Source organism: Amblyomma americanum, chromosome 2, assembly GCF_052857255.1.
Source record: "Amblyomma americanum isolate KBUSLIRL-KWMA chromosome 2, ASM5285725v1, whole genome shotgun sequence".
In the NCBI taxonomy this organism is placed as follows: Eukaryota; Metazoa; Arthropoda; class Arachnida; order Ixodida; family Ixodidae; genus Amblyomma; species Amblyomma americanum.
In genome coordinates, this window is record NC_135498.1 from 16,102,193 (window position 1) to 16,115,812 (window position 13,620).

The 13,620-nt window shown below is 42.8% G+C and overlaps 1 protein-coding gene across 1 annotated transcript in view; it reads right to left on the bottom strand.

The window, feature by feature from the left end:
• The window catches only part of RhoGAP1A (Rho GTPase activating protein at 1A), a 139,526-nt gene that overhangs the window by 14,310 nt on the left and 111,596 nt on the right, over positions 1-13,620 (bottom strand). Inside the window, exons 2-16 of the mRNA XM_077653296.1 lie at positions 12,137-12,228; positions 11,102-11,209; positions 9,455-9,640; positions 7,522-7,629; positions 7,384-7,429; positions 7,222-7,274; positions 6,846-6,965; positions 6,364-6,497; positions 5,479-5,546; positions 4,615-4,721; positions 4,330-4,389; positions 4,069-4,207; positions 3,372-3,436; positions 1,770-1,809; positions 1,379-1,453 (exon numbers count right to left, since the gene is read on the bottom strand). Coding sequence (XP_077509422.1) covers positions 1,379-1,453; positions 1,770-1,809; positions 3,372-3,436; positions 4,069-4,207; positions 4,330-4,389; positions 4,615-4,721; positions 5,479-5,546; positions 6,364-6,497; positions 6,846-6,965; positions 7,222-7,274; positions 7,384-7,429; positions 7,522-7,629; positions 9,455-9,640; positions 11,102-11,209; positions 12,137-12,228 — 1,401 coding nt within the window. The remainder of the gene's footprint in view (positions 1-1,378; positions 1,454-1,769; positions 1,810-3,371; positions 3,437-4,068; positions 4,208-4,329; positions 4,390-4,614; positions 4,722-5,478; positions 5,547-6,363; positions 6,498-6,845; positions 6,966-7,221; positions 7,275-7,383; positions 7,430-7,521; positions 7,630-9,454; positions 9,641-11,101; positions 11,210-12,136; positions 12,229-13,620) is intronic.

Consider the following 13,620-nt stretch of genomic DNA (forward strand, 5'->3'; position numbering starts at 1 on the left):
GGGTTTCGGGAATTTCGACCACCTGAGGTTCTTTAACATGCACTGACATCGCACAGTACACGGACCTTCTAGAATTTCACCTTCACTGAAATTCGACTGTCGCAGCTGGGATCGAAACCCACGTCTTTTGAGTCAGCAGCCGAGTGCCAGAACCACTGAGCCACCATGGCAGAAAGGACAAGAATGTAGTACAAAAATAGCTGCAATGGTAGTATTTCATTAATGCAAGCAAAAAACTAAGAGCTGAGCAAGGCACATACTATGCTCATCTTAGCATGATCATTGACTAGAAAAGCAACAAGAACAACATTAAGCGCCATTCTAGGGTACCACTAAGGATTATGGTATGCAGCCAGAGGCAAATGGCTCATACACTTGAGTTAAAATTGAAAGCTGGGCAAGGTGGTATAGATTTATACTTAAAGTGCAAAATACACTGGACATAAAAAACACACTTGTCCACATAACATTCTATTCATACAACTGAGGCTGGTACACAAAACCAAATAGTACTATAGGGCTGCACAATAATGATATGCACCAATTACTTACTGTGACAACCAAAAAGTTACTTCAGGGATAATCTTAACATAATAGCAAGGTGTCAGCATAGCATTAACAGCAATTACTAATCGTTTCCTTACTGTGCCAACTGACCACAGGTAGCTGGTGAACCAAAAATGCAATGGCAGATTTCAGACCTTTAGCCGCATGCGTGGCAATGTTCGGCCCTCTGATGATTAGTTTACCATGGGGATTTGCACCATTTTCAGTTCTGCCTTCAGGCTTCAATTGTCATAGTGACCGCCGCATGTGGTACTTCTCCTGAGTATCGTGGAAGCATTGCCACCTGTGATTAATAACTCTAGAGTCTTATTACCTTCTTTAGCCATGATAGCAAATGTGGCCCATGTCCGTTTTGTCCTACTTTAATATGGCCTCGATCATATAAATGAGATTAAAAGTATCATGTAACAAACAGGAAAAAGAGTGCACATCTGCATTTGTGGAAAAGACGAAACTTTTGCTGCACACATCGCGGGCAGCACACATTTCCACATCCTGTGCAACTGTTAGGGATCAATGAAATTGATATTACAATGATAGCCATGCAACAGCATTGGGAAGTAAGTATGTACATAGAGCAGTACTTCAGTTGTCTTTTCAGTGCATGAGTCAGCACATGGCTGGGCCATATAACGCCCTGAGGGCTTCTACAGAAGATCGGGAATAGAAGGTGCACTGTGCAACCTTAGCTTGCGAGTAGTTACAATCGTAGAGTACGAACAAGAAGCCACTGAATACTGTTCCCCAAACTGATCATGGAGACCCGCAAGCAAAGGAAAAAGAAAGACAGGTTATTGGGCATGACAACTACCTGAGGGAGTTGTGAGGCCTTGGAGGTTGTGGACAGTGACCAGAAGATCTCCAAACAGCAGGTCCTCATCTTTGGCTGCACAGTTCGTGAGGCACAGTGAAGTATCATTAAAAATGTGTCGCTTTTAAACGAGCCATCATACTGCCATGGCTTAAGAAATGTTGTGTGCTATTAACTGCCGAACTACTTGAAATACCAGATCAAGAGCTCTTGGGTTCACAGCTACTAGCCTTGTTAGTATCACTTTTATTTAACCACACCCTAAAAAACTTGACATGGAGAAAAAAAAAAAGTTCTCCAGATGAAAATGCAAATCGAAAAGTGCTTTTCCAGCTGGAAATATTGCCTTCATTTTCATGTCGGAAGAAACAATACATCAACGTATTCTTACCTGTTCTTGTCAGGAAAGATCCCATGTTGGTTCCCATACACTGCAAATTCAAAAATAATAGAAAGTGAGGGGAAAACAGCTTTCTTTACAAAGCAGCCTATAGAAAGTTGTGGCCCATAACAAAAGACTCAAACTCCCAAAATTTCTGGCCCCAAGCACGTGATTAAGCAATCACTGTAACACACTGTCAAGTAAACATAAACAAGCAAGCAGATGCAGTACTAGTCATGCTTCTGGAAGCACAACTAGTAAAAAAAAAAAGAACCAGTGCTAGGTTCACAAAGTGTATTTAACCCTTTAACTGCCAACCGCGGGAGGAGGTTGTACCAATATTGCCAATGAGGAGTCACGCTCGTCCGGTCCGATGTTGCACTGCTCCCACCACCAAGGACGAGTTATGACCGGAAATTGCGTAGCTTGCAATTTTAAACACGAGAGGGCGGCAGTTTTTTATGAAAAAATGCGTTTCACACCTTTAAGACTGACAACAGTCATTTCATAATGGCGCCACATATGAAAAACGCTGGTGGTGGCGATGGCCCGAGAATAAGAGCTACTGCTTGGAGCAGTTCTGACAACAATGCTGCTGATGACCCAGAATTTGTTTCCGACAGTAACTCTGACTACGTCTGCAAGCTGGAGATAGCTTCAGATGATGTCAAGAGCAATGGCGATGACCACGGCGACGTGTTGGGTAGTGAGCGCTAACTAATAACGATGAAACCTTATTAGTGTTGGGACGAAACAACGTCTATGCGCTTTGCAGTGTGTTACAGCATATTAGATTAAACAAATATGAAGCATTCCTGTACGCTGTAACCCATTACTATGTCATGCAGTGAGGTAAAGCTACCCTCAAGAGCAGCTGTTTCTTTTTTAAATTTTTGTGTTAATTCTAACCAGAAGCCAATGAAGTAGTAATTTTCAGAACAAGAATTCTGTGAAAAAAATTCTGACTACTTCAAAAAATTTGGAGATTTTGGTATGTTTTTTGGCAATTAATTTGGTGGCTAAAGGGTCACAGCATCTAGTAACCACATATTAGAATAGAACAGCACAAAATGCACAGAACAAAAGAAAAGGTGAACATGGTGCCAGTGCTGCTGTGTTCTTGAGTCCTGTGTTCCCTTTTTTTTCTGCCCCTGTCTTTAGTGCTGTTCACTGAATTTTCTCACCAATTTTCCGAAGTTTCCATCATGCTGCGGCTATTTACAACTTGAAATGCAGTACTGCGTGCATCTCAGTGAGTGACACAAACAATTACATTATGGTACATTGGGGCAAATAGCATCCTGATGCCTTTTCATACACACCAAGAAGCGCTTTGTTGTGTTCTCACTAATAAAAAAAAAAGGCCAGCAATAAAAGGGCCTTAACATTACTTCTTGAGTAAACACGACATTTGGGTTTTGCAACCAGCAAGATCGCATCAGCGCAAAGCAGGAAACAGAGACATTTAACAGAAAAACCGGAACACTTTGGAAAATTAGGCGACTGCAAGAAAAAAAAAAGGGGAATTTTAACATTCAATTTAGCATTTGATGACTTTTTTAAAGCAAGAGAAGTTTTGTAAAGTGACGTAAATGATGAGAAAGTACTCACCCCCCTTGCAGATGTGATGCAGCTCTGCAGTTCAAGGATGCTCGGAGTTGTGACAACCTGCGGGGCTGCAAAGTTGAAAAGTGTGTGTGAACAAAATGTTGATATGAAGTAAGAGGGATGTAAAGTCTGAACAATTGATGACAGTTTTTCACAGCACTTCTTAAGCCACAGGATAAAGAGCACTGCAAATGGCAATAAAGCAGCCCCCTCTGGTCATAAATTTCCTATTCTCTTCTTTTTAATCTCTAGTCCTTAAGCATCAGAACAGATTTTGTTACTCTGCTAAACTGACGAAGCTCTTCGCTCTCATGCAGGCACGTGATTTTTCAAATTGAGCAAGAAATGACCAAACTAGTTGAGACACAGCGACAAAGGTAACTGTGTTCTCGAAATTCAAAAAATGCTATTACTAACGGCCAGATACAACTCTCTAATTGCCATTGGGCACCTATCAGTAACAATTAAAAAGTTAACTATTAGAATTTGGTTAATCATTTTACTAGTTGACATCATTCGCCTGTTTTGTGATGTTCGCCAACACTGGTATCACTATGCCACAAAAAGCTTCTTTTTGCCTCAAAAACCTGAGTTTTAAAAATTAATAGCGAGCTTCCCTAGAACACCTGGTTATGTGCGTAATATTATAGGCACACTTTAGCAGCCACAGCACATGAGCAAAGATTGCCAGAATGGCTACCTGTCATGTGCAGGTGGTTTATAGCCTCTATCCACTGGGATCGCTCAAACTCTGATGACAGAAAGAAGGTGTATGTTTTGGTGTTCTTGAAGCCAATCTTGAATGGGAGGTTCGGCGAGTGCAGGACCAACTGTGCCTCCTGGATAGAGAAGGAAAAAAGAAATCATAAAAGTGATAGATGTCAACATAATAATGGGTGATAAACCCTCATGCTTATCCATTCACAAAAGTTTTCAGAATCGAAAGGAATCCAAAACTTACCAGCTCGCTAAGCTTCTTTCTATTTCGTTCCAAGTTGCGCCCTGGCGGTTTCCCAAGCCTCTGAAAGCAGCAAAACAAGACCCAAGTGATCAAAATGAAATACAGAAATTTTTCAATGCATACTACTGCTGTGCAAACAATTTCACAAGCTATTGTTCCAACCACATACACATGCATAGTATGCAGCAAAAAACAGCTGTCAGCTATATATATCTGCACGCACATGCACGCGCACGCATGCACGCACAAAAATAGACTTAGCTGCAAGAAAAAAACATAACTCACAGCATTTTCTCGTTCCTCCTTTGTTACAACATCCCTCAGTGTGCTTGTTCGTGACCGCAGCTGGCAGACATTCACCTTATTATCTTCCTTGATTGGTTCCATTTCTCCTGCGGAAAAAATCAAGTCCCTCTTTGCAATCACCAAATTCAAAACATGATGGCTTTAGGACGAATGGTTATGTAGAAACTTCAGTAAACTGGACAGAAGGCTTAAAAAACAACGCCTCTTTGTACATTTGCACATATTTTGGTTTAACGAGCTTCTCTTAATAGTTTACCATTTTATAAAGATGCACTGAAGCATCACAGTGACTTGAATGAGCAAGTAAGGCAAGGATAGGTGGTCAAGTAGTAAATAAAGAAGAAGCCAGGTAATAAATACATAAACAGGTAGAAAAACACCAGGGGATCGGTCAGTGCACGAATGAGCGAGAGAGTTAGCTGAAAATGAAAGACTGAATGGGTGTGACAGGATGGGTGCACCACAAACAAATGAATGAAATTAAAGCTTTTGTGAACATAAAAAGATGGACAGCTAGGAATGCAGTGGATAAAGTACGATTTTTTGGCCTGATAAATTAAGACTTGTGCAGTCCTGTCCGGGTTCTTCCTTTCTGTCCCATCTCATCTTTTCTAGCGCCAACAACTACATTTCCAGATGCTGAAAACCAGCCAACCAAGCTCTCGGCTTTATCCTGTGTCATTTGGGAAGCTTGGAAAATTTGTGCTGCCGTCTAGTGGTATGCATTATGCTATATGTAAAAGGAAAAATAGTCCACGTGTAGCCTTCGGTTTCCTTTCAAAATACTGTTAATTTCAAGAACAGTGAACCCCTTAAATTCTTGAGCAAAATGATGGGACTTACCTGTGGCATCAATCAGGGTAACGAGGCTAAGAGGGATGTACCATTTAACCTCGAATGTGAACTTTTGCCTGAAAGAAATGAATTCGCAGTGAGCATACTACACAATGAACACTGAGCACTTGCCAAACATTTATTGCCTGGGCTTGCAAGATTAATATAAAATTAGGCTCGCATCAATCCCAGGCTGCATTTCTATTCCAATAAAAGTTGACGTTCTGCCATATTTGTCAAGATAAAAACGTCGTCCCGGTTAAGAGATGTTTCATCTGAGAAATATTCCCTTTTTCAGGAAGTTTGAGAGCTCAAATTTAGCAAGAAAAAAAAAGGATTTTTTTACAGATTTACAGGGAACTCTAAGAACTGAAATTGTCTCACTCTTTCCAAACTGATAGAGTTTTCAACCTTCTGCAGGAAAAAATGGCCTTAACAGAAACTTTTGGGTGTAACTGAAGAAATTTTCAGTTATGGCATGAAACTTCACTGTCCTGGTTAATGTGTCCGCTACACGCTGCTGAGGGAGTCAACAGCACAAAAAAAATCAAAATGTTTGCGTTCAACAGGGCAGTTATAGGCAGCAAAACACTGTCCACACATACACGTACAATACACTACACACACACATATACATACACACAGTTCACACATAAACTGGTTGGCTTATACACATACATATCTACCCAGGTGACGTCCTCAGAAGTGCGTACTCGCTGGCCCACCTGAGTACCAACCACAGTGGCCAGCGGAAAAGCGTGGAGTATTTTGCTTACGACATATACACTGCTGGATAACACAATTTACCTTGGAAAAAGTTCGCCGTGCTTCCAGAAATCTGCTATCAGAAAACGCCAGACGACCGTGAAGACTTTGTTCATGCGCTCAACTGACCTAGACGAAGGTTTGTACTTGGCACAGACGATGACGTCATTGAAGAGGAAGAGATGCCTGAGCTTGCGATGCCCCTCAGAGTATTCCACAATGAAGCTGTTCTTCACAACATGCCTAGGAGCCCTGTCTTGATGCTGGAACAAAACAAATAATGCCCAGTGAAAGTTATCATCATGGCAGTCTCACAGGGAACACATTCAAAGAAGTACCCTAACCGCAGAAGTCACTGAATGTTAAAAAACTCAGCAGCTGAAGAAAGCTTGTCTGGCCAAGCTGGATCCTTCCTTCTTTGGATGAATTCTTTGCTCCCATTTTGTGGTCCATTTTTCTGCTCGACTCGATGAATGTTAATAGTATTAGCAAGACAAACTCTCAGAAATCCATTAGAATCTATGAGGCTTCTAGACAAAAAAAAATGCTGCCAGTACTTATCAACACAATCCGCATAGATATGAGTACATATCATTCGTTCCAATACTCACAGGGAACATGCTTTCTGGGGAGTTAAGCTTGAGTTCATTCAGGAACCGTTGTGTGAGCTTCAGCGCCGCTCTCAGGTTGTTGTAGTCATGATGACTGCTAGGTATGTAGTGAAGAAGGTCCTGGGGAAACAAAAAAAATGAAATGAACTGAAAACCATAATTCCTTAAAAAGATCAGAAATATTAGCATTTATTGTGTAACTAAACAAAAAAATAAAATCTGGCTGACTAGTCAAGGAGACATAAAAGCTGCACGTTGCTCAGCTGTAAGGAAGTAATGAGCAACAATAACTTTGTGGAATCATAGAAATGCTTCAGTAATTAGAAAGGCACCAAGAGATTACAAGAAAAAAAAAGTTAAGTGAAACAAAACTCACGTGAAGGACCAGTGCATTCTTTTGCACTCTTGCTACTGGCTTGTGGAGCAAATCTGTCAAAGGAAACCAGGAAAGATATTTTATATTGGCGAAAAGGAGATTAATAAGTGCGAAATATTTTATTGAGTGCATTTTCAAAAAACATTTTCCCTTCCAGTGTACCTTCCAGTGTAGCTGGTTGCCCTTTTGATGTGTTCAACTTTATGTTCTGAAAAAGAAAAAAATATATAGCATGAAGCTGAAATGAAGCAAGAATCCACCGTCCACAGTAAAGTCATGGCAAGCAAGTGCGTTCCTCACCTTGAATAGCTCTTCGAACTTCATGTTTGATGCATTGCAGTGCCTCACAGTCTCAATGGCCTTGGAATAGTTTTCCAAGAACAACTTGTAGACTTCTAGCCGACTCGCCTGTGGCAAAGAGAGGAAAAGAAATGAGACAGCAGGAATTATACGTCTGGAGGCCCTGCGTCAGGGATGGTAGCCACACCAATACAAATGGACACGTCCTGAGTGTCAATTCATGCAAAATCCCATAAGTACAAATGAGGGTGTGCGGAGGTGAATTCAACATCACCATCACGTCAGAGCTGTATGCACTACGCCAGCCACTGAACAGCTACTCCTGCCATCTCTATGCAGCCCACCAAGCACTGACTACAGCTCTTAGAGGAAGGCACCAAACTTTTGGTTGTATGTTTATTTCTTTGAAATGGCATGCAAGACATCAGTATGTGGATCTCCATGCAGGATTTGCCTGCTCCCAGTAAATAATTTCTACAGCTGAATCTCTTTTATTATTCTTTTTCAGTTTTGGTTTCAACAGCCAAGTGGTAGATATGCAAGAGCGAATTGAAGGGTTAGTTGGTTCTACATGATGAATATGCAACGCAAGAAAAAGACAAGGGACAGGAATAGTAAAAGGCGCACACGGGTACTGACTATCAGCTGAATTTTATTTCGGAGGCACAATCAATATGTAGTCAGACAAGGGGGCGGTACATGAAAATAAAAGCTGCACACTCACCGGAATTCAGAGTACCTAGTCGTGTCAATGAATTGGAAAAGGACGAGATCATACAACCAGAGAAATCATTGAAGCACTTGAAATTCATCGTACAAAGGAACAGTGTCTAAGCACACCTCTGCTTTTGTAAAAGAAAGAGTTGAATTTCCTGGGCGTGGCTGGGCATGCGTAGTGAGTGCCTCGAGATGCTTGACCTTCTTAAGAAGTGTTCTATAAGTAATGACTTGCTTCTTTGCTTCTTTTTTCCATTCCTTTTTTTTTTTCCTTTTTATAGCCACTTTTGGCCACCATTATGCTCTACTTTCAGACTTTACCGCTTTTTGATGATTGCATGACGGCCGTTTACACCTCATGGCTTTTATCGATTTTGCTGCTGTTACCGCTTCTATCGCTTTTATCATGTTCATCATCCGTAACTCATGTTTTCATTCACTGACATAACAACTCTGAATTCCGCTGACAGCGCAGCTTTTATCTTTATGTACCGCCCCCTTGTCCGACCACATATTGACTGTGCCTCCGAAATAAAACTCAGTTGATAGTCAGCGCCGGTGTGTGTCTTTTACTATTCCTGTCCCTTGTCTTTGCCTTGCGCTGTATATTCTTCATGCTAGCTATTGTGCCAAAGTTGATTTTAGGCAACATGAGAGGTAAAAAAAACAGATATAAGTGCTTTTTCATCATAATTCACACCAACTCTTACACTAGCCTACGACAACGGGTGACCCAGCAGCTATATTACTGCAGCTTATTTACACCTCATGCGACCTGAAGTAAACTTTGACACCATAGCCACAGTTCCACTGTTGAAAATGAAACTGAAACAACATAAGAGAGAATACTCAATATAAACTATTTACCAGGCACAGGCCAACTCCACGAGAAGATTTATTTTTGCAAATGACTTACACATTATTAGAAACAAAAAATGTGCAGACAAAATTTGTTGTCGGTACTCCTTTAATGTAGGACATTTTCTCTTTTTTAGTGCAATGGCCAAGTCCACAGTCCCTAGGCCCAAGTCTGCATGTTTCGTTGTGTTACACCATCCCTGGAAAGATGTATTACGGGTTAATCTGCACTAAGCAGTGGTTTTGTCTCATGCCGCTGAGCTGACCTGTGCCCCCTAACATAAACCATTATGAATGGCCACAAATGAACAGAGAGAAAAGCAAGTGCCAGGTCGGCATTCAACTGCGCATTTCTCACCAGGAACTTGAAGTTCTCGCCGATGGTGGGCTTGGCATCCCAGTTCTCGCAGTTCCTGCGCAGGCCATCACGGAAGTTCTTGTGGGTCTCGTGTAGCTGCTCGATCTTGAAGAAGATGGTGTCAATCTCCTCCTTGGACAGCACCGACTGGTTTGTCCCGATGGCACTGGTCAAAGCGCGTGCATACTGCGGCACAGGAGCCAAAAAACATTTGTCAAGGGACACACCCCTCAAGTGGCCTCCTTTGCCCATCGTCGTAAAGCATAACTGTACAGAAGCAAAGTCAAAGGCTGCACAGTCACTGTCTGTTTAAAAGGTGTACAAAGGCTGCATATGTCCAAAAGTTTTGATGAAGAAAGGCTGCGCCTAGAAATAGACGGGTTATGTAAAAAGGCCTTTATATGAGTTGTCACTGTGTGGTGTGATAGACTAGGAATGGCTACCCTGGTTATAACAGCTGATGCCGAAAAAAAAAAATTTCTAATACCACATTAGCATGGCATTATAGGCATGTATTGAATGCATGGCAGAGCACTTAAGTTGGCCACTCCTACTTATATGGGACCTTCATTAGAGAACAGCACCTGATGTATGTGAATAGTGAGGTGTTCTCTTATGGAGCTGGAAGATAAACAGGTTCACCAACTGAGGCCCGCCAAACTGTATTTAGCACGCGCTGATAATGTCCTGCTAATGTCATGTACTCAGTGTTTCCCTGAGCTCACTTTCTCCGGTCTCTCCACTTGCCAACCCACCTTTGTGCAAACTTTCCCTTTCTCACTACCCTCCTTGCAGTCACAAATAAGTTGGCATGCCACTTGCTGACAGTGCTAAGAAGAAATGCTGACACAAGTAACAGGCAACAGCCGCTGCAAATGAATCGGTGGTCCCGGTACAATGCTCCCGCTTCACCAGCTAGAACACGTGTCCACCGGCATTTCGTTTCACAACACCATCAGAAGGCGGCGCAACAACTTAATCATGATTTCGAGGAGGTTAGAAAGAGTGCACACAAAGCAGAGTGAGTGAGTGGCGGGGGCGGTAGTGTCAAGGTTGTGGATTAAGCTGTGTTGTCATCTATTGGATGCACTCCGAGACTCCGGCCCGATGAAGCACTACAGCTGCATGCTCGTAAGAGCCGAGCTAGCTTCAATGCAGTGAGGGCCGGAAGGGGGGCGGCGGCAGGTGGCTTAATGCGTACTATACATATACAATTACCTCCACTTTTGTTTTCAACCCTCTCTGTTTTCTTGCAATTGGTTTACATCGTCAGCTGCTAAAGGCTTACCGTCCGGTTAATTCGCTGTTCGCGCGAAATAACACCATCATCACGTCACCAAACGCCGCTTCGGCGGAACTAGCAGAACCCACCAATCTTGGTGTACACCTGTCAGGACACCATGTGATGTAAGTGCAATGACCTCATTCTTTATAGTAACCGATCCCATGTAATCGGTCATATGTGACCGACTGTCAATGGTTTGCCATCCCCACTAAGCCCACTGCACGTGCCCATCACCTCTATATGGCACATGACTATGACCCTCTTACTTCTGATGAGTAAACATCATCTTGTACGTGAACACCTCTCAATTTTTTTTTTTTTTTTCACGGAAACTCCACCAAGGGATATCTTGAAGGCTTCACCTGGTTGAGGGTGTCGAGACAGTCGACATACGCCGTTTCACTCTCGATGATGCTGCTCACGATGCACTTGCACATGGCTAGCATTTCCGCCTCCGACGGTGGCGCTTCCTGCATCAGTCAGACATCGTGGGCACCGTTAGTATGAAACAGAGGAGCGACAGGATGACGGACATCAGTAACTACCAACCGGTGATTGAATGCATTCTGTGTCACAATAGAGAGATATATGCCTCCAGTAAATACATATTTTGACAGGCGCCTGTAACCACCAGCTGCAAACGAATTGGCGCAGCAAGCTAAAAGGAAAAAAAAAATGCAGGCAGCTACAAGGAAGAGAGGCTGAGCAGCTATGAATATAGCGAAACGAAGGAAACTTCGATTTGTGTCCATCTCTGCCAAAAAAACTTGGCATACTTCGACAAGGGGAGTTTGATGGAAACCCACTTGGTCGGGAGGGTACACGACAAAGAAATGAAAAGACACCAACCAAAAGCCAGCATGGTCTATTGTCTCAGCACAAGCACATGGAACTTGTTCACGAAGCTCATATTATTGTTCACAACACTGTCAACAAAGCACTTTTGTGGGAGTCGAAACCAAGGTTTATAGATAATACGTTGGTCGAAACGGCAAACAATTTTCACTAGTCGACATTTCTATTCCTTTGCCACGGATCCATACTCTTCGATTACTGATCAAAGCATCAGTGGAGGTCGGGGCATTTATAAATAATGCATGAGCATGCGCCTCTTTCACATCTTTTACGCCACACACAGTGTGAAGAGATTTGAACCTGACTGCTTTAGGCCTTAACTGGATTAAAGTGCCTAAACACAGCTCCTTTTTGCCATTAGGCAGAAAATAACACACTGCAGGCAGATCACCCCTTCGGTTCCTCCACTATGCACAGCCACTTCAACAGGAAAGCAAGTGATCTCAGCACTGCAGGAAGCACCTTCTTGTCTGGCTCAATCCACACGCAATCATGGATCACCGTTGGACTATAGAAAGTGCAAAAGTCAAGACTTCACTCACATCTTGTTCGCTGTCCCTGGAGCCCTTCTTCCTTGCTGGGGGTGTTCCCGTGCTGAGGAAGGATGCCGACTCGACTGAACTGCTGTACACGCCTGCAGGAAAGAAAATGACAGAGGTTACACATCGTCATCATCATGAACATGATGCTTCTGTGAACATGAGACGTTTATGAATCCACATGTACTTCCTATCATTATTTTTCGTTTGTGAATTCTATCTGTGTCATTACGCGGTCACCTCAGCCAGAAACCGAATTCACAGCTGCGTGCTTAGAACGAAAATGCACTCATCAGAACAAAACAGTACACTTCACATGCAAGGCACATCGCTTGTCTTTTTTTAAATTTTTTAAATTGGTTTTGGGGGAAAGGAAATGGCGCAGTATCTGTCTCATATATCCTTGGACACCTGAACCACGCCTAAGGGAAGGGATAAAGGAGGGAGTGAAAGAAGAAAGGAAGAAGAGGTGCCGTAGTGGAGGGCTCCGGAATAATTTCGACCACCTGGGGATCTTTAACTGACATCACACTGACATCGCACAGCACACGGGCGCCTTAGCGTTTTTCCTCCATAAAAACGCAGCCACCGCAGTCGCTGGAAGGGTTTCTGAGGAACTTCAGTCGGGGGCCAGTATTCACTCGCAAAGTGCAGGTCCGGTGTATGCTTAAATATGCTGCTATCGTATTGAATATACCAGGCGAACTTCACTAAACATATCAAGCCTTTCAGAATAAGACTGTGCGCATTGCTGGTGCACTATTAAGTATGTGACTGTGACGGATGTAAAATCACTGAAAAAAAGTGCATGGTCAGCAACAAATTGCCTCTTTTTCCCCATGCTATGCTACACCAGAAAAGTCTGTAATAATGGCCTTCTGCTATCATATCATATGGCACAAGGCAGTACGACATAGTTAGGGGTTGGACATTTCGGTTTAAACAACGAAAAAAAAACTATAAAAGTCTGCCAAATTCAGTTATAGAAATTCAGTTTTAACAAAAAAAGGTCAGTATTCTTGGCACGCAATGCATAGATAGCTGGCTGTTGAATGCAGTTGCACACAGTCAAAGATGAAATTAAGTAAGCAGGAAGCCAGGGGCATGATGCAAGGATGGTGCTGAATAACCAGCGCAGTTGTGCAATTTGAGGTAGGTATCGCTCCACTACCTTACACGCCTCTGCCAACCGGGACACACCACATCCTCACCGCCTTCTAGCTACCGACACTTTGTTCACTATCATCACCTGTTTAGAGCAGCTAGTTGTTTAAGTAGGCTAATCAACTGCATGCAGAACACTGACACGAAACCGTGCATGGATGTCAGAAAAAAATTTGCTCCGGCTACCGCAACAGTTGTGTGGCAGTTCCATCGCTGCCATCAACACGCAGACCATGTGGCGCCCCGCCCTCGTACTGAAGCAAGCGCGACAACGCAACATTAACATGTCAACCTAGTTCTTAAGAGTAAAGTTCAACTTGTAT